Genomic DNA, 21228 nt, shown 5'->3' with positions numbered 1-21228 from the left:
CCTCCTCCTCCTCCTCCTTCTTCTTCTTCTTCTTCTTATTCTTCTTCTTCTTCAAGATTTTATTTAATTGAGAGATGGGGAGAGAGAACGAGAGAATGCAGCCGCATGTTGGGGGGGAGGGGCAGAGAATGAGGGAGAAGCAGACTCTCCACTGGGCAGGAAGCTTGGCCCTGAGATCATGACCTGAACAGAAGGTAGACACTTAACCAACAGAGCCACCCAGGTATCCCTCTCCCAGCTTATTCATGAATATTACTATATATTATACTATGATAACATCTTTCTTTTAGGAAACATTTTTCTGGTCCCAGAGTAGGATAAGAAGGATACCAATACTGCTAGATTTTCTGAAACTACCATAGAGATGGAGATATATAGTAAAGCTCCTTAGCTCATGAAACACTTTTGGGGGGGGGGTACTGTTGTATGTTTCATGAAAACACAACAGGTGAGGAAGTACTTTTACTATTTATTTTCTTGAACTGAGGTACTTTAATTATGTCAATTAAACAAATTGAGTGGTTGTTCAACTATTGAATGCTTTCATGTTTCCTTATCTCTTCCATTGCTATAATGACTTCATGTTCTGTGATACCTTAATTTTTATTTTTAGCTTTGGTCAATTTTTAAAAAATAATATTGACATAATGATAACCAAAATAAGAAATAACTGATTTAATAATTCAAAACAAAAAATAACCACAATTGAAGGAAAGATAATCTGGAAAGTAAGATTGTAATGTGTAAGAAGCAAGTGTTCCTATTCAGTAGAAATAGGGTTTTCTTACTTAAATTAATCTTCCAATTTATAGATTAAACATATTTTATTTTATTTTTTTTTAAAGATTTTATTTATTTATTTGACAGAGAGAGATTACAAGTAGGCAGAGAGGCAGGCAGAGAGAGAGAGAGGAGGAAGCAGGCTCCCTGCTGAGCAGAGAGCCCGATGCGGGACTCGATCCCAGGACCCTGAGATCATGACCTGAGCCGAAGGCAGTGGCTTAACCCACTGAGCCACCCAGGCGCCCTAGATTAAACATATTTTAATTATCATTGATCATTTCTAGTAGTGTCTAAAATTATTGATATATTCCTGATGTTTCTTAACTAATTCTGAACTCCAGACAATTATTTTTGTAGCTGAATTTAATACCACATATGCAATACATTGTTATATAGAATACTCCCTCACTTAATCATATTTATAGAAAATAAAATGTCTAGGGTTCCTTGGTGGCTCATTCAGCTAAACATCTGCCTTGGGCTCAGGTCATGATTTCAGGATCCTGGGACTGAGCCCTGCATTGGGCTCCCTGCTCAGCAGGAGCCCGCTTCTCCTTCTACCTACTGCTCCCCCTGCTTGTGCGCTCTCTCTCTCTCTCTCTGTCAAATGGATAAATAAAATCTTAAAAAAAAAAAAAAGTGTCTATGTGAGCTTTTTGCCCACAAAGAGACACTACTCCATCTCAACTGATGCTTCTCTCAAGTTCATAGTTTAAAATCTTAAAAGGTCTGCTATGCATTGAAACTGTAATTTCAAAGTTACTTTAAGCAGCTCTTCCTTTTTCTTCAGATTTCTCCAAACTGTAAGTGCAAATCAGATATAAACTACAAAATGCATTTGTTATAATTTTTTCATAGGTCTGTGATAGTCTAATACATGAGACCAATTGCAATTTACACTTAGGAAACAATATATTATAAACTGATTAGTTGAATTATTATAGTTTTTCAAATAAAAATATTGTCAAATTATTAACATCTATAACAGTAAAAATTTTCTTTAAAGCAAAAGTCACAACTTTGCAAAAACAGATCTGCTCCTATTTTGCCCTCAATGTATGTGTTTTTCATTGAATCTGACATTCATTCAACAAAAATTGTGAGAGTCTTTTACATAATAATGAGCAGGGTGATCACTCAAAAGGACAGAAGGATGTATATGATAATACATGTTCCCAGGATACATTTTATATGGTCAGTGCAGCATGTGAATTCCACTGAATGGCCTCTGTATCCCATTCTTCACTATTTCATCATTGACTGTTCTTTGAAAATAGCAAGAGATTCATATTGACAATATAATTATTTTTACTGATATCCTTGACCAAGATTACACATTAATTATTGGCTTATAGAGACTCTGCACTCATAGTAAGTCGGTGCCCAGAACAGCCTGAATCCACCAAGCATTTAGGACATCTTTAGACTAGTTAACTAGGCTTAGAAAAGATGAGCTGCCTGCCTGTCCTGTTCCTTATGGGAATTGTTTTTGTATAAGCAAAGAAAGCTCTTGAATGAAACAAGTCAAGGCTCAGAATATCAAAGGACTTTCATGCACTTTAAGGCATCCCTTTGAACTTCTGCAAAGAGGTCGGTTGCCACACCGTGGATAAACAGTGAGTACCTATGTGTGAGTCCAAGATGGATCTCACAGCAGTCTCCATTCAGTATATTTCCATCCTAAATATATGGAAGATTGTACAGTCACTACCAATATGTTTTCATTACTCAGAAAATCCTATTGCATGGGTCTTAAAAACAAACAAACAAACAAAAAAAACATACATATGAAGAAAAATTACAATTTTAGTACAAGTGAATTTAGCCCACAATGATGTACTGAAAACTATTTATGTAGAAAATTTGCTACAACTGTGGAAAATAAAAGAACATCTACCATATAGATTCAAATGCTAATATGCTATGCTAAATAATGCCTGATAAATTGATTCTCTTCTGTGTAGAGGATAAGGTCCAGTTAAGTCTTACTTTTGATGTCAGTTACATAAGGAAAAAGAGTAAGTCTTAGAGTAGACCCTAAAATTGAGAGAAAAATCACTACACTGGATAGAGTTTTTAAAAATATTATTAAGTTTGGGGTGCCTGGGTGGCTCAGTCGTTAAGTGTCTGCTTTCGGCTCAGGTCATGATCCTGGGGTCCTGCGATTGAGCCCCGGATTGGGCTCCCTGCTCAGTGGGGGGGCCTGCTTCTCCCTCTCCCACTCCCCTTGTGTCCCTTTCTTGCTGTGTCTCTCCCTGTCAAATAAATAAATAAAATCTTTTAAAAATTATGATGTATGAGGAATAGTAAATGTTTAACAGTGAGCTTTCTAGGGAGAAAAGGGGCCTTATTTATAGCGTTTGCCAATGTTATAGTGTAAATACTCCTACCTGGGCCAATTTCACGCAACCACTGTGTCACCACTGTGCATGAAGTGGGAAAGGCATTAGTATAATCAGTGTTAGTAAGCCAGTAAAAACCAGTTCCATCAAATATTTGGAAGTTACAGACAGAGACTATAAAATATCCATGTAATTCCCTGTATTTACTAGGTTTCCTTAAAATGAGAATGAATATATATGATTGTTTCTGGCCTAAAAAAATGAGATGTGATGTGTGCCATGTCTAAGCTACAGTGGTTGTAAGCAGGTAACATCTTCCCTCTATTTCCCTGCTGTGGTCCACAAGGAGAACTCATGTTCCATAAGGCAGAGCTACAAGATGAGAAAGGGCTGCCTTGCACATGTCTGACTTTGTGTAAGTGTGAAATATATATCAGTATAAGGCACTGAGGACTTGGGATGTATCTGTTGTGTGGTGGCATCTGAGTATCATGTAGGAAGATGAAGGGTGGTATATGTGATGGAGTTGCCATTTGGAGAACTCCAAAAACCTAAAAAGAAAAATACTAAGACAAGGTGTGTCTGAAGTGTTTCAAGTCCTTTGAGATTCAAGGTAGATCAAGGCAGAGGATAAGATGAGAAAAGGCCTCAAAGCTGGTGATTATGGGGGTGCCTGGCTGGTTCAGTCAGTAAAACATGAGAATCTTGATCCTCAAGATCATGAGTTCAAGCCCCATGTTGGGTGTAGAGATTACTGAAAAAAAGATGATAGATGATTGAAAGATAGATAGATGATGATGATAGAGGACAGACAGATAGACAGATAGTCAGACAGATAGATAATAGATAATTATAGGAGGATCGAGGTCTGCCTGTGGTTTAGTCAGATTATTCCAAAGTGGATCTTCCAGAAGTGGCCTTTGAGATGGAGTTCACTGTTAGGATATTTATTAGGGATCAACAGTTATAGAGGTGGAGGCAGGAAACCTTCAACGTCAGTGTAACAAAGGCTCATTCAACCCCACAGGCACCTCTGAAACACTTAAGGTCTACCAGTTGCACCATGATGGCTGGGCTCTTGTATCCCCACCACAGACACAACACCAGAAGCACATGCACTAGGACAAATCATCGCTACACCGAGTCAATCCAAAAGGGGCTGATAGCTGGCTGGTATCTACTGGCAGCTAGAATGAAAAAGTCTTCCCTTCAAGTTATGACTCTCTATATGCACAACACAGGTTGAATTCAAATTGGAAGAGTCTCTGTTTTCTTTTCTTGCTGCTGTTTTCTCATTTTCCACTTATCAGGTAATCGTAAGAATAACCCCAAGATAGGATATTATTCCTAGTTTGAGTCAGAGATTTAAGTACCCATCCAGGGGGGTGCCTGAATGGTGTGGTGAAGTTGGTTAAGCCTTGGGATAGAGTGTGGTGTTGGGCTCTGGATGCAGCAGAGATTCTCTCCCTCTGCCCCTCCCCCCACTTGTTGTCTCTCTATCTCTCTCTCTCTCTAATAAATAAAATCTTAAAAAAATAAAAAATAAGACAACTACAAGAGAAGGATGAACTAACTCAGCTTTGCAAAGTCTAAAGTGTGGAGTCAGCCACCTTTTCTACTTAGGAATTCTTGTCCAAGTTAAGCTTTGAAATATCTATTTTTCTTGACCTTAAGAAAATGAAAAAAGTGTCCTTTGATTCAGCCACTCCACTCCTAAGAATATATCCTAAGCTTTTAATTAAAAAACAATTGTTTAGAGTTTATTTATTTACTTATAAGAGAGAGTGTGTATGGCGGTGGCGGGGAGAACCTGATGCAGACTCCATGCTGATTTTGGTGGCAATGTCCTATGATGGGTTTGTGGCTATCTGCCACCCCCTCTAGTACACTATCATCATGAATTGGAGAGAGTGCACAGTCTTGGCCATTGCTTCCTGGATGTGTGGATTTATTCTGTCTCTGGTACATGCAATTCTCCTTCTAAGGTTACCCTTCTGTTGGCCCCAGGATGTAGACCAGGTCTTCTCTGAAATTCTATCTGTCCTCAAACTGGCCTATGCTGACACCTGGATCAGTGAAACTGTTATCTTTGTTGCCTGTCTGTTTATTTATTTGGGCCCCTTTGCTTGGTGCTAGTCTCCTCTACTAGCATCCATTGGCCCATCCTAAAAATCCAGTCTAGGGGAGGCCAAAAAGAAAGCTTCTCCACCTGTTCTTTCCACCTTTGTGGGGTTGGGCTTTTCCTTGTCACTGCCATGGTAGTTTATATGATCTCATTTTTCTAGTCAAAGAAAGGAGAAAGAAAACAATCTTTCCCTATTTCATGGTCTCTTCAATCCAATGCTGAATCCCTTCATCTACAGCTTCAGAGATGCTCAGGTGAAGAATGCCTTGTATAGAGCATTGCAGATAGGGTCTGTATGAGGGGAAGACAGAACTTTTAGCTAGGTCAAATCTTTTCCTTCTGAGGTTTTGTTTGAGAATGACTTAAAGGTCAGAAAAATTACCTAACAATAAAGTTTGATAAGAAAATGTAAATTGCCCGAGACTCTACCTGAAAGTAGAAAACTTGTTTTTTTAAAGATTTTATTTATTTGACAGAGAGAGAGAAAGAGATCACAAGTAGGCAGAGAGGCAGACAGAGAGAGAGGGGGAAGCAGGCCACCCAAAGAGCAGAGAGCCCGATGCGGGGCTTGATCCCAGGACCCTGAGATCATGACCTGAGCCGAAGGCAGAGGCTTAACCCACTGAGCCACCCAGACACCCCAAGAAAGTAGAAAACTTTTTGAAGTACAAGAATAGTTGCTCATTCTGAGCATGTTTGTTTAGAGATGAGGCACCTGGATTATCAATACACTTAATGCTGTAATAATCCATAGAGTCCATTTCTTCAAGAAATAAATTAGTATCTTAATTAAGATGATTTTTGTTTAATTGTTGAAACAAAATGTCAACACACTGCTCTAAGTTATCAGTTCAATTATAAACTTTCACATCACCTGATAACAAGCAATATTTTTCAGAAAAATTAGCACCCAGAAGGAAAGCCTTGGACTATGGTAGCTTATGTGTACAGTCATCACCGAACTGTGTATTTCCACAATCCCACCAGTGAGTCATATGAAGAAAGGACTGAGATTCATTGCTGGATAGCTAATAAATGCCAAGTGTTCTGACTAGAGTTGAGAAATTCTTAGTAGGTAACTAAAACTATCTCACAGCTCGTTATAGAAATTTCCTCATCCCCCTCTACTGTGCTTTCATTTTCCCTTCCCACCTACTCTCTCCCTTGTAGTCTCCCACTTCTATTTTACAACACATGTAATTAAAGACAGATTTATTCTCTAAGTACCTCACTTCCACATTATTTTTATATGTCTTGACAGGGTTTCCCTCAAAGCCTCTGCATTTTTATTTTCCAAAGCAGCAAAATATTTCAGGCAGTAGTATTTCACCTTGCCATGACTTTCAGTCATTAAAAAAAAGAAAAACTAGGGACGCCTGGGTGGCTCAGTTGGTTAAGCAGCTGCCTTCGGCTCAGGTCATGATCCCAGCGTCCTGGGATCGAGTCCCACATCGGGCTCCTTGCTTGGCAGGGAGCCTGCTTCTCCCTCTGTCTCTGCCTGCCTCTCTGTCTGCCTGTGCTCGCTCTTGCTCCCTCTCTCTCTCTCTCTGACAAATAAATAAAATCTTTAAAAAAAAAAAAAGAAAGAAAAACTAGTAATATAAATTAATAAATATATAGTGGAATAGAGTAACATTCTACACTCGGCTTCTCAATGGATAAACTACATTAATAGTCAAGGAGGGTGTTGCCTGGGTGGCTCAGTGTGCACTCGGCAAGGAGTCTGCTGGAGATTTTCCCTCTCCCTCTCACCCTTCCCCCATGCATGCACACGCTCTCTCTTTTTTCTAAGTAGATCTTTAAAAAATAATCATCATCATCATCATTGAGGGACTGGGACTTCCAGGCAATGTCATCAAAGCATCTAAGACATACTTTTCATTACTAAATGAGTCTCCTTTTCTTATGAAATTAAATCATTAAGACCCCTTTTATTTGGTAATCTTTTGACTATATTTTTAGTTAAAATTTTAGGTACAGGAAAAGGATTTTATAGTTTTGCATTAAAAATAATATATTGTCTTGAAAAAAACTAACTGGTATCAGACATATCCTCCTGCTGTAAATAATGACATGATCTCGACAACCTGTAGTAAGCAATGTTTGACAGTCATTGAAACAGTGGAGAAGATGCGCATGAAGGAAGTACCACATTTTCCACAAGTGTCCCAGGAGGGCAGCTTCCCTGGTCTTCAAGCAGGAATATGGAACCCAAGCAGGGGTCAGAGAAAGCAGTGATCAGAGTCAGAGTTCAAGTCTGGTAGGTAGTTAGGAACTGGGGGTCAGTGTACCACTAGAGGGAAAGCGATAAAGAGAAAATCCTAGAAACGTAAGTGAAAGTGTCATTTGAGTTCTTAGTTTTCCCCTTCGTTATTTGGAAATAGGTTAAGAAAGAGAGATCTAGTAGGAAAAACCTGCCAGGAGATCAAATTTAGAACAGAGAATCTGGAACTAACAAATGCAGGAGAAGATACTAGAGTTCAGATCCAGCCAGAATGGGAGATACAAACTTAGAAACTCAGTTAGGACTCCAGAAATCCCACATCTTGGGTGAATTGCCATGTCCTAGGAGAAGATGCTATATCCCAGCAGTCAGGGAGAAAATAAAATACACTCACCATCTCATAGCCTAAAACCCAGACATAAAGATATCTTCAAGTATTTTAACTGCTCTCCAGGAAAAAAAAAAATCTCAAAAGTCTTGAGAGTTTCTCTTACATATAACTTATAATGTCAGCATAAAATTTAAAAAACTCTTCAACAGGTTAAGAAGGCAGGAAAAATTAATGAGATAAATCAGTTATTAGAAACAAACTCACAGATCATCCAAATAATTGAAATTAAAAGACAAGGACATCAAAATACATATATATATATATATATATATATATATATATATATATATATATATAAATTTTTAAAGATTAATTTAATTTATTTGACAGAGATCACAAGTAGGCAGAGAGGCAGGCAGAGAGAGAGGGAGGAAGCAGGCTTCCCGCTGAGCAGAGAGCAGGGTGCGGGGCTCAATCCCAGGACCCTGAGATCATGACCCGAGCTGAAGGCAGAGGCCCAGCCCACTGAGCCATCCAGGTTCCCTGATATAAAGAAAACTTTTATTGAATGACAAAGCAGAATATTTCAACGGAAAATAAGAATCTGTTAAATAATCAAGTGAGCATTCTAAATCTTCTCCTAAAAAAAAAAATAACAAAAATAACTCATCAGATACATTTTACAGAAGACCGGATACAACTGAAGCCAGGATTGGTGAATCCAAATACAATTCAATATATATTACCAAAACTAAAGTAGTGGGGGAAAAAAGAATGGAAAGAACTTGAGAGCAAAGTAGCATTATGGGAAATACTCCAAGAGTCTAACAAACCTTAATTTCCTAGTCCCTGAAGGAAAAGAAAAATGGAAGAGATGAATTATCTGAAGAAATAATGATAAGAACTTATAAAGTCTGATAAGCTTGTCAATATACAGATTCAAGAAGCTCAAAAGAACTCAGGCAGGATAAACCTAATAATACATCACTGAAAATATAGTCAATGGTATTATAATGAATTGCATGGTGACAGATGGAAGCTACACTTGTGGTGAACATAGCATAATGTATAGAGAAGTCAAATCACTGTGTCGTATACCTGAAACTAACATTGTGTGTCAATTACACTCAAATTTTGAAGAAAAAGAAAACCTCTCTGGAAATGTACTAGTCAAACTACTGAAAATGAAAGATAAAAAAAACTTAAACTTTTGAAACTTTGTTTCAAAAGAACAGTAAGATTTTAGCTGACTTCTTACCAAAAATCATGGAAGCCAAAATAATGGAATACCATCTTAAAGTAGTGAAATTTAAAACTATCAACATAGAATTCCATACACTATAAAACTGTTCTTTAAAAATTATATCTCTAAATAGAAAACAGAAAAGAAGGAAACTGGGAATATCAAGAAGAAAGAAATAACAAGGGGCGCCTGGGTGGCTCAGTGGATTAAGCCGCTGCCTTCGGCTCAGGTCATGATCTCAGGGTCCTGGGATCGGGTCCCGCATCGGGCTCTCTGCTCGGCGGGGAGCTTGCTTCCCTCTCTCTCTCTCTCTCTGGCTGCCTCTCTGTCTACTTGTGATTTCTCTCTGTCAAATAAATAAATCTTTAAAAAAAAAAAAAAGAAAGAAAGAAATAACAAGCAAAATTAGAAGTAAAACTTCATAAGTTTTTCTTATACTCTTAAGTTTTCTAAATTACATTTGATGGTTCAAGCAAAAATTTTAGAATTATCTGGTGCTATTCTAAACTTATGTAGAAGAAATATTGATGACCATTATACTATAAATTGGAGAGAGTAAAGACAAAATGAGATAAGCTTTCTATACTTCATTCAAACTGGGGGGAATATGGCATCAATTGAATGTGATCACATATACATAATATCTAGAGCAATCACTGAGCTATGAAAAACAACCAAAAAGCTATACAAACAGATACAACAAGGGCACTATTGGTAAATCAAAATGGAACTCTAAAAAAATGGTCAAATAACCCACAGGAAGTCAGGAAAAAAATTTAAAAAATATAGTTGAGACATTTAAGAAATGAAATATCAGACTTAACTCTCATGGTGCCAATAATTAGATTAAATATAAATGTTTAGAGTATATTAAAAAGCACAACCCTTCTGTTTCTTGCTGTCTTTAAGAAACTCACTTCAGATACAATAATACAGATAGACTGACATAAAAGGACAAAAAAAGGAATATGCAAACATTAATGAAAGGAAAGCAAAAATGACTATATTAATACCAGAGAAAGCAAAGTGTTAGAAAGGGATATGATATGACGACAGAAGGTTTAATCGACCAAGAAGGCATATCAATCCTAAATGTCTATTTCCCAAAGAGCAGAGCTTCAAAATATGTCACGTAAAAACTGGTAGAACTGAAAGGGAGATCTAGACCAGTTCACACATGGTTAGAGGCTTCAATACCCCCTGTTTTCAACAACTGATAGAAGAGCTAGACAGAAAATCAGCAAAAATATGGAAGAACTCAAGAATGCCATCAACCTGAAGAGTACTAGTCAGCTTTTATAAAACACAGCTTCCAACAACAGCTGAATACACATTATTTTTAAGGACTGACAAAACACAAACCAAGATAGACTTAGTCTAGGCCATAAAAAATATCTCCACAAATTTAAGAGAAATAAGAATCATATAGAGCGGGTTCTCCAACCACAATGGAATCAAACTAGAAATCAATATAAGAAAAATAGAGAAATCTCCCAATATTTGAAAATCTTAAAATTACTTTTAAATCTATAAGTCAAAGTCATCTCAAGGGAAATTAAAAAAAATACATTGAAAGGAACCCGGGTGACTCAGTTGATTAAGTGTCTGACTCTTGATTTTGTCTCAGGTCGTGATCTCAAAGTCATAAGATTGAGCCCTCCATAGGGCTCTATGCTGTGCATGGAAGCTGCTTGGGATTCCCTCTCTCTCCCTCTCTCTCCCCATCTCCTGCTCATGTACTCCTACTCATTCTTTCTCTCCCTAAAAGAAGGAAGAAGAAGAAGGAGGAGGAGGAGGAGAAAGTAAAAATATATATACATTGAACTGAACTGAATGAAAATGAAAACATAACAGTGTTGAGAGGGAAAAATTTCAATAAGTGCTGATGTTACAATAAATATGCATTAGAAAAGAGGAAAAGTCTCAAAACTACAATGAGATATCACCTCGCACCAGTTGGGATGGCTAAAATAAAAAAAACACAAGAAACAAGTGTGGCAAGGATGTGGAGAAAGGAGAACCCTCTTGTACTCTTAGTGGGAATGCAAACTGGTGCAGTCACTGTGGAAAACAGTAAGGAGGTTCCTTAAAATATTAAAAACAGAACTACCCTACAGTCCAGCACTCACACAACTGGATATATATCCCCAAATACAAAAACAATAATTTAAAGGTATACAAGCACATCTATGTTTATTGCAGCATTATTTATAATAGCAAAATTATGGAAGCAGTTCAAGTATTCGTTGATAGATGAATGGATAAAGAAGATGTGGTGTGTGTATGTATATATACATACACACAAAATGGAGTACTATTCACCCACAAAAAAGAATGAAATCTTGCCATTTGCAAAGACATGGGTAGAGCTAGAGAGCACAAAATTAATCAGAAAGACATATACCATATGATTTCACTCATATGTGGAATTTAAGAAACAAAACAACTGAGTACAGGAAAGAAAGACAAACCAAGAAACAGAACTTTTACTCATGGTTACCAGAGGGGAGGTGGGTGGGGTGTGGGTGAAATGGGTGACAGTGATTGAGGAATGCACTCATTGTGATGAGCACTAGGTGATGTATGAATTACTGAATCACTATACTGTACACCTGAAAGTAATATAGTACTGTATGTTAACTATATTGGAATTAAATGAATGAATACATAAATATGTAAGTGTGTAAGTACATAAAAAGTCTCAGATAAATGATAGATGTACCTACCTCAAGAACCTAGAAAAAGAAGAGCAAAATAAAATCAAAGCAAGCAGGAAGGGGAATAATTAATTAATATAAGAACAGAAAACCCTGAAATTTAAAACCAAAAGTGAAGGTAAATCAATAAAAAAGAGTTGGTCTTTTGAAAGATCAATAAAACTTAGAAATCTAAAAAAAAAAAAAAAAGAAGAAACTTAGAAATCTCCAACAGTACTTGTAAAGACACGACTTTAAAATATCAGAATAAGGGCACCTGGGTGGCTCAGTGGGTTAAGCCGCTGCCTTCGGCTCAGGACATGATCTCAGGGTCCTGTGATCGAGTCCCACATCGGGCTCTCTGCTCATCAGGGAGTCTGCTTCCTCCTCCTCTCTCTCTCTGCCTGCCTCTCTGCCTACTTGTGATCTCTCTGTGTCAAATAAATAAATAAAATCTTTAAAATATATATATATATCGGGGCACCTGGGTGGCTCAGTTGGTTAAGTGACTGCCTTTGGCTCAGGTCATGATCCTGGAGTTTCAGGATCGAGTCCCACATCAGGCTCCCAGCTCTGCAGGGAGTCTGCTTCTCCCTCCGGCCTTCTCCCTCTCATGCTCTCTTTCTCTCTCTCCCTCTCTCTCTCAAATAAATAAATAAAGTCTTTAAAAAAAATCGGAATAAGATGGGGGATATCACTGCAGACATCAAAGGATGATAAAGGAAATTACAAATAACTCAGATTAAATGAACCACCTCCTCGAAAATCGCAAACTACCACAACTCACCTAATACGAAGAGTTCATTCACATAATCCTATAACTACTAAGGAAATTTAATTCCAAATTCTAAAACTACCAAAACATTCATCTCAGGAAAATCACACACACACACACACACACACACACAGCCTGCACACAAATGTAGAAGATTTTTTGCTAATAGCTAAAAACGGAAATAATCCAGATGTTCACCAACAGATAAATGTTATCCAGTGCAGCACCCACACCATAGAGTATAGCTCAGCAACAAAGAGCGACTGTTGATATATGCAAAAGTGCATGAATCTCCAGAGGGGGAAAAAAGACAATCCCATATGATTATATACCATATGATTCTGTTTATGGGACAGTTCTGAAATATCAAAATGATAGAAGCAGAGAATAGGTTTGTGGTTAAAGACAGAGTGAAGGTGGGCAGAGATGGGCGTGGCTAAAAAGACACCGGGAGAGATTCTTATTATGATGAAAATGTTATGCACCTGGACTGAATCAATGTCAATAAACTGATTGTGATTTTTTATCACAGTTTTGAAAAATGTTACCAAAGGGGAAAACAGTAAAGAGTGCACAGTATTATAATAGTAATATAATAACCCCTGTGTTATTTTATACCTGCATGTGAACCAACAATTATATCAAAATAAAAGTTCAACTAAAAGTGAAAATTTTTACTTAAGAACAAATATTAGAAACATAATTCTTACAGAAAAATTCACATGAAAACTTAAGGAAAGTATCAAAATAATTTTGGAAAAAACAAAATTGGAAACCTCCCACTTCCGATTACAAGGCTTAACATATAGTTCTATACTGACCATATTAGTTTAAGGATAAATCAACAGGAGAGAAAATAGAGAATACAATAATAGATCCACATGTATTTCATCAGTATTTTTAACAAAGTTGCCAATGTAATTCAATGGATCAATAATTCATCTTTGCAGTTGGACATCTTTACAAAATAAAAGAAACTCTGTCCTTATTTCATACCATACACAAAGATAATTTGAGTTGCATCTTAGATCTAAACATAAAAGCAGATGATTACTCTTCTAAGAGAAAAATTGGAGTATGAGATTTGGGTAGGTTGTTTTCTTAAGCAGGAAGCTAAAAGCACTAGTCATAAAAGAAAAAATAAAGCTGCATGTCATTAAACTAATGATTTCTGTTTATCAAAAGAATCAGAAAATGAAGAGGCAAGTCACAGTATGAGAGAAGATAGCTTCAGTACACATTATTCAGTAAAGGACTTAGATCCAAACTCTGAACAGAATGTCTACAAATCAATGACAGGAAAATCTCAATTAAAAGCTGGGCAAAGGGCGCCTGGGTGGCTTAGTGGGTTAAAGCCTCTGCCTTCAGCTCGGGTCATGATCCCAGGGTTCTGGGTTCGAGCCCCACATCGGCTCTCTCCTTGGTGGGGAGCCTGCTTGCTCCTCTCTCTCTGCCTGCCTCTCTGCCTACTTGTGATCTCTGTCTGTCAAATAAATAAATAAAATCTTAAAAAAAAAAAAAGCTGGGCAAAACTTTGAATAGGTACTCCATACAAAAGGTTATTAAAAAGATGGATAAGCATATAATAATGTATTCAGTATAATTAATCATCAATAAAATCACAAATATTATAATGGCTAATATTATAAAATTAATATTAAGTGGTGGGAAACTAAAATTATAAAACCATACTGGAAAACCGTTTGGTAATATCTACTAAAATTAGACATATGCCTGTCCTAGGATTTGGCAATTCTATCCTTGGTACACACCCACTGAAAACATGTATAAAAATATTCATAGGGGTGCCTGGGTGGCTCAGTCGGTTGTGTCTGCCTTTAGCTCAGACCATGATTTCAGGGTCCTGGGATTGAGCCCTGCATTGGGCTCCCTCCTCAGTGGGGAGTCTGCTTCTCCCTCTCCTTCTGCCCCTCCCCCCAGCCCATGCTCTCTCTCTCTCTTTCAAATAAATAAAATATTTTTAAAAAGAATATTCATAGAATGTTTTAGTTACAATAGCCAAAAAGTAGAAATAACCCAGATTTCTATAATAGTAGAATAGTGAACTATTCATATTGAATATTATGCCACATAAAAAATGATAAAACAGAATGGATAAATCTCAAAGACATTATATTGGGTCAAAGAAGCAGACATAAAAACATACATATATACTGTATAATTTATTTATATGAAACTCAAAAACAGGCACAGCTAATTTGTTATATTATGTCAGATTTCCTTCATCAGAGCAAGGAAGTGATTTTGAGCAGGATTCGTGGAATGAGAGAGAAGACAAAGGAATTTTCTGTTGTGATGAGGATATTAAAAGTGAAGAGATGGAGAAGCATCTTTCATGCCAATGGGCCTCAAAAGAAGGCTGGGGTAGCAATTCTCATATCCGATAAATTAGATTTTAAACTTAAGACTATAGTCAGAGATACAGAAGGACACTACATCGTTCTTAAAGGGTCTACCCATCAAGATCTAACAATTGTAAATACTTATGCCCCCAATATGGGAGCAGCCAACTACATAAGACAATTGTTAATCAAGATAAAGAGTCATATTGGTATGAATACATTAATAGTAGGGGATCTTAACATGCCATTCTCAGTAATAGATCATCCAAGCAGAAAATCAATAAAGAAACAAGAGCATTGAATGTTACATTGGACCAGATGGACCACATAGATATATACAGAACATTCCACCTGAAAACAACAGAATACTCATTCTTGGCGAGTGCACATGGAACCTTCTCCAGAATAGACCACATACTGTGTCACAAATCAGGACTCAACCAACACCAAAAGATTGAGATTATTCCCTGCATATTCTCAGATCACAATGCTTTGAAACTGGAACTCAACCACAAGAAAAAGTTCGGAAGGAATACACCTCCATCTGGTTGGGGCTTACACAGGTGTGTTAATATATACAAATTATTGGATCTATACACTTTATAGCTCTAGCTCCTGGGCCATTTGATCAGCAGACCACATGGATTGGAAGATATCTCTAACAGATAAAGATGTCGTGTGGAGTCTATGGCAACCGTCAGTGAATCATAACACAAGCAACAGGGACTCTGCATCAGGGTCTTTCTTTCTGTAAGAGAAGACAATACACTTTCAAAACACAACTCTTCATATACTATTAAACCTTAGCAAAGACTACTCATAGTCTCAAGTAACTATAAATGCAGGATTGCCTATCTTGAGCTGAGATGTTATCTAACCCACCAAATCATAGGACTGATTGGCCATGGCAGCCAATGGCATGCCTCGCACGAAGTCAGGACCAGCAAGCACAGAAGACAAAAGTAAGCAGAATTGGCCCAGATCCCCACATCCCTGTATCACCTATACCACTGAGGGCTCTCCCCTCTCTGTGCAGTGTATCTGCCATGCGGGTGTGGGGCCTTAAAGTTAATTGACAAGGGTAAATCTGTCATTGCCCAGAGCGGGCATTCACCTTGTGGAGACAGAAGTTGCCAGAAGTGAGAATATGCACACATTCCTGGAAATTAGCAAATGATATAATTTGGTTGGTCATGGACCTGGAAGGAGCACAGTTGGAATATTAGGTCAACTGAACACAAAGTAGGAGAATCTGCATATCCTGCATTAATGCCAAACAAGCAATTGACTCTGTGACATAAATGAAGAATGGCCTGGAATGTTGGACCTCTCTTCGCAAGGTCAAATGGGATGCCTAGAATGAGCTAAAAGGTAGTTCCAAGGATGATGCCAAGAAAAATTACATGTATGAAGCAGAAGATGTAAAGAAAAAAATAGAAAATAGAAAATAAGGGACTGGATTTGGCTAGTAGGCACACATTTCCTCTAACTGATATAATGCCTGTTTTTCTAATACTGTGGATGAATTCAAAGGATGAAAATAACTGATTAACCCAGTTCCTCAAGACCATCCAGGATATAATTCTAACCGATTATGGCCTGAAGCAGCTTCTGAGTCATTTTTTTCTGTATATAAGTTAAAAGTGCATTTGTTAAAAAACCCATTATTAAATAATCAGGTACAAGATGCTTCAGTAGTAATGTCAGCCAGCCTTTATTCTTGGCCATCCCAGTGACTGCAGTGAGCACACAAATGCAGTAACCATGGCAATGGTGATGGAGCCTTTGCATGAATCCAACAGCTGCCCCTCGCCAAGACAGCACTACTCTGCTGCTCTGCTCTGCTGAATATACGTTCTGTCAACAGCAGAGACCAATGTTGGGCGCTCAATATGACATCTTCCCCTTAAGGAGACCAATAAGTCAATCATTGGCATTCCAATTCCTTCCACCCTATGTGGAGCAATAATTCATCGTGATTATGGACGATGTGCATTACAACTATGAACTTCCCTTTCTTGTCTGCAGTACCTTGGTCAGTACCTCTGTTGGAGGGCTATCAGAATATCTGATTTCTGATAGGATTTCCAACACAACATCACCTTAGTCCATTAGACCTGTTTCACAGCTAAGGAAGTAACAACGGACAAATGATCAAGGGGTTCATTGCTCCCAGCTCAGAAATTGTAGACCTGACAGAAATTGGGACCTGACACACAGATTTAGGGCACTGGATTGTTGATAACATCCTGCAGAATATACTGTGATAGAATATGCCTACTTTGGTAGGTAGATTGCATATATTTAACTTCATCCATAAGGGTACAGAGGTTAGGAGTTGGGTCTCTGCTTTTACAGACAGAGCTCTATCTATCCCATGAAGGCAGGATCAGAATTTATCAAAAAGGGAACATTTTCTAAAGCAAACTTTGCTTAGCTCTTGTGCTCATCTGTTCTTCCAGACAGGTCAGCAAATACCAGGGCATGCCTAACATCAATTCCCAGCATGCCCACACATCTCTAGATCTATGCTCAAGGATGTAGGATCTGAGTTGCTATCTAAAATGATGTAACGATTAAGATCTTTGAATTCAAGTTCATTTTCCTACCACCTTCAGGATGGTTGGAAAATTAGACTACACTAAAGGAAATAAGGCTGCTTAAATTAATGTCAAGTTTCTATTTCACTATCAAAGAATAACCAGGGGGTGCCTGGGTGGCTCAGTTGGTTTAGTGATTGCCTTCAGCTCAGGTCATGATCCTGGAGTCCCACATCAGGCTCTCTACTTGCCAGGGAGTCAGCTTCTCTTGCTGACCTCTCTCCTCTCGTGCTCTCTCTCATTTTCTCTCTCTCCCTCTCTCAAATAAATAAATAAAATCTTGGGGGGGAAATAAAAGAATAACCAGGCATGGATCTTTGAATCTCCCAAGTGCTTCCTGAATGTTTAGGACCTGGAACAACATAAAAATTCATGAAACTGTAACAAATTCATGTATTTGGGTAGCTGTAATATTCATGTGGTGCCAGAATATGGCTTTATATGTGTTTATTTTTTTTTTTTTTAGTTATGAAGGGACTACTTGTTTTTACCTTAACTTCTAAAGTTCTCACTATCTCTCTGGGTTCCTGAAAGAGAGAAATAGACAGGGACTGCCCATTTTCTCCCCTCTCAGGAGGATAACAGTGGTTGGGATCTTCACGTCTCTGTAGAGATCATGCTGGTACAAAGTAGACCTACTGTCATATACCCTACAGAGAGCTCTCATGGCAATTGGGAAGGTACCTTGTGGAGACAATAAACTAATAAAGCCTTCTCTTAAAGGCAATTTGAAGAGCAAGTTCAACAGATGAGCAACAAGGCTTTTAGCACCATCAGTAACTTCACCACACTAGATAGGTTTGCCTTTTCTGCATGAAGATTTATTGGGGTTTTTCTACAACAATCATCTCTAGACACACAGGTCTCCTAATCACGTTTGTGAGTTCTGGTCAAATATATTTTAACATCGTTTTCTCTGCCTGTTAGCTTTTACCATCACAATTTAATATCATGCAAAAGTACATTGTTATTAATGCTTAAAGTTTGCTCATTGATAGTTTAAATAATAGGATATTCTGAGTAAAATATATTATTAAACTTCAATATATTAATATAGCCAATGTATTAATAATGGCTATTTTTGACTGGTAGCTATTTTTAAGGCAAGGAGGGACGTGTGTACAACTGACTTTCTCAGAGATATTTAATATTAAACAAAAAAAAAGCACTTCTTTATTAAAAAACTAGATTTAAAGTGTCACTCACAGAGGGAAGTCAAATATCTAAATGTAAAGGAAGACTATCCAGAGTTATTGAACAAATGTACGAATACTTATCTATTTAGTATGTACAGTAGTGTGAGGCCAGAGTCCCAGCAGTGAGTAGGAGCTCAGAGTTCCTATCATGATAGCTCTTCCCACAGAACAATCGTAAGTATATCACAGGAGATCAGTAAATACCGAAAAATTTTTCCAACATCCTGCACATGATACTTATTATTGGAATGGTAATAAGAGAGTTTTGGTTCAAATAGGATCATTTTCAAGCAGGCTTATAATTTTGTAGCCATTTAAAGTAAGGATTTATTGCTTATCCTTGCTGTCTCCAAGACAACATTATCTTGCATAAAGAATAGGAATCAAGTTTAAATGAGATGGGCAGTATCATGTTTATCCTTACTTTTCTTTTTTAACTTCAAAACATGTTTAATTTAAGCAAATTTCTTTTTTTTAATAATTTTTTATTTTTTATAAACATATATTTTTATCCCCAGGGGTACAGGTCTGGTGATGCAACATGGGGGCTTAAGTGGGTAGAAGAATAAATGAAATAAGATGGGATTGGGAGGGAGACAAACCATAAGTGACTCTTAATCTTACTTTTTAACTGTGGAATCATAGAGTAAGAAAGATGATTTAATTCAGTCTCTCAAGGACTTCAGAGACCCCTGCTGCAAGATCGTTCACAGTAGCTATTATCACCTGCAGAGACAGTATCTAAAACTGGGTATTTCTAGAGTATTTATCAATATTGATTCAAAATTTTAAAAGTTACTAATTCTGTTTTTATGTTCAGATAAACAACAGTACAAATCTATTCAGTCAATCATGTAAATGTTCATCTAAATATTACAGAAATCCAAATAAGAAAAAGTGATATTTTAGGCTGAAAATAAATCTTTATACTTGACTAAGATGAGATTTGCTGATATTGGTTGTGGAGGTGACAGTAGATGCAAGAGTGGAAAGTGTGTTTCAACAGGCAAGTGAGAGGTTAATGGCTAATGATGAATATGGTCAATGGTATATCTAACCTTAATATATTCTATCCTTAATGATCCCTTCCAATTCAAGATTAGAGTTACTGCAGTTTAAGGACTTGGGCATGTGTATCAGTTAGGAGTCAGTTTAAAAGGGAAAAAAAAGAAAAAACAGAATAATTCTGACTAATATAAGCAAAAGCAGAATTTATTTGAAGAACACTCACTGAATGAAACAAAAACCATGTATTTGATTAACACGTGACAAAATATTTATTTTGAACATTTAACCTCTGCCAAAAACATTAATAACAACAAAGGAAACATGTATTTGTCTGTGTGTATATCTATTTTTAAATTTATTTCGGGACTGTTGGAGTCTTTAAATATTCATTAAAATATACAAAAATTTACTGAAAGTGTTTCTGAACACTTTTCTATCCTATAAAGAGGTTTCAAATAAGTTAACATAAATCTATTTTTAAAGATTTCTTTTGAATATAAATATTAACCTTTTATTCTGTCATAGGGATATGGTAGACAATATAACATCTATCACAGAGTTCATCCTACTGGGATTTCCCCTTGGCCTGAGGATTCAAATTCTTCTCTTTGGACTCTTCTCCCTGTTCTATGCCTGCACCCTGCTAGGGAATGGGGTCATCTTGGGGCTCATCTCACTGGACTCCCGACTGCACACCCCCATGTACTTCTTTCTCTCCCACCTGGCCATTGTCGACATAGCCTATGCCTGCAACACCGTGCCCCAGATGCTGGTGAACCTCCTGAAGCCAGACAAGCCCATCTCCTTTGCTGCCTGCTTGACACAGACCTTTCTCTTTTTGACATTTGCTGTCACAGAATGTCTTCTCCTGGTGGTGATGTCTTATGATCGGTATGTGGCCATCTGCCACCCCCTCCGATATTCTGCCATTATGAACTGGAGAATCTGTATCACCCTGGTGTTGACTTCTTGGACCATCGGAGTCCTCCTGTCTTTGATTCATCTCATGTTACTTTTACCTTTACCCTTCTGTAGATTCCAGAAAATCAATCACTTTTTCTGTGAAATCATGGCTGTTCTCAAACTTGCCTGTGCAGATACACACATCAATGAAATTGTAGTATTGGGTGGAGCAATTTCTGTGCTAGTGGGACCCTTCACCTCAATTGTAATCTCATATATGTGTATCCTCTGTGCCATCCTTAGAATCCAGTCTGGGGAAGGTCAAAGAAAAGCCTTCTCCACTTGCTCATCCCATCTCTGTGTGGTTGGACTCTTTTATGGTACAGCCATCATAATGTATGTTGGGCCCAGGTATGGGAACCCCAATGAGCAGAAAAAATATCTCCTCCTGTTTCACAGCCTTTTCAATCCCATGCTCAACCCTCTTATCTATAGTCTCAGGAACTTAGAAGTGAAGAATGCCTTGAAGAGAGTGCTGGGAATTGAAAGAGACTTATGAAAATATTACAGCATCAGGGTTGATAGTGATCTAGGAAGATATTATCTCAAGAAATTCCAACTCCAACTTAGCATGAGAAT

General features: G+C 37.5%; 1 protein-coding gene and 1 long non-coding RNA gene across 2 annotated transcripts in view; both read left to right on the top strand.

Moving 5' to 3' along the window:
• Positions 1 to 21228, top strand: part of LOC309844606 — a 95595-nt gene that overhangs the window by 40848 nt on the left and 33519 nt on the right. The gene's annotated exons all lie outside the window — the stretch shown is intronic.
• Positions 20216 to 21148, top strand: OR2A7 (olfactory receptor family 2 subfamily A member 7; the record flags this gene model as incomplete). The annotated part of the gene is made up of 1 exon (XM_082691669.1): positions 20216 to 21148. One exon carries the CDS (start codon positions 20216 to 20218, stop codon positions 21146 to 21148), a length of 933 nt encoding a protein of 310 aa, XP_082547795.1.

This window comes from Mustela nivalis, assembly GCF_964662115.1.
Source record: "Mustela nivalis genome assembly, chromosome: 12".
NCBI classification, from domain to species: Eukaryota; Metazoa; Chordata; class Mammalia; order Carnivora; family Mustelidae; genus Mustela; species Mustela nivalis.
Note: the sequence above shows the minus strand (reverse complement) of the source record. Positions and strands in the feature narration are given on the sequence as shown.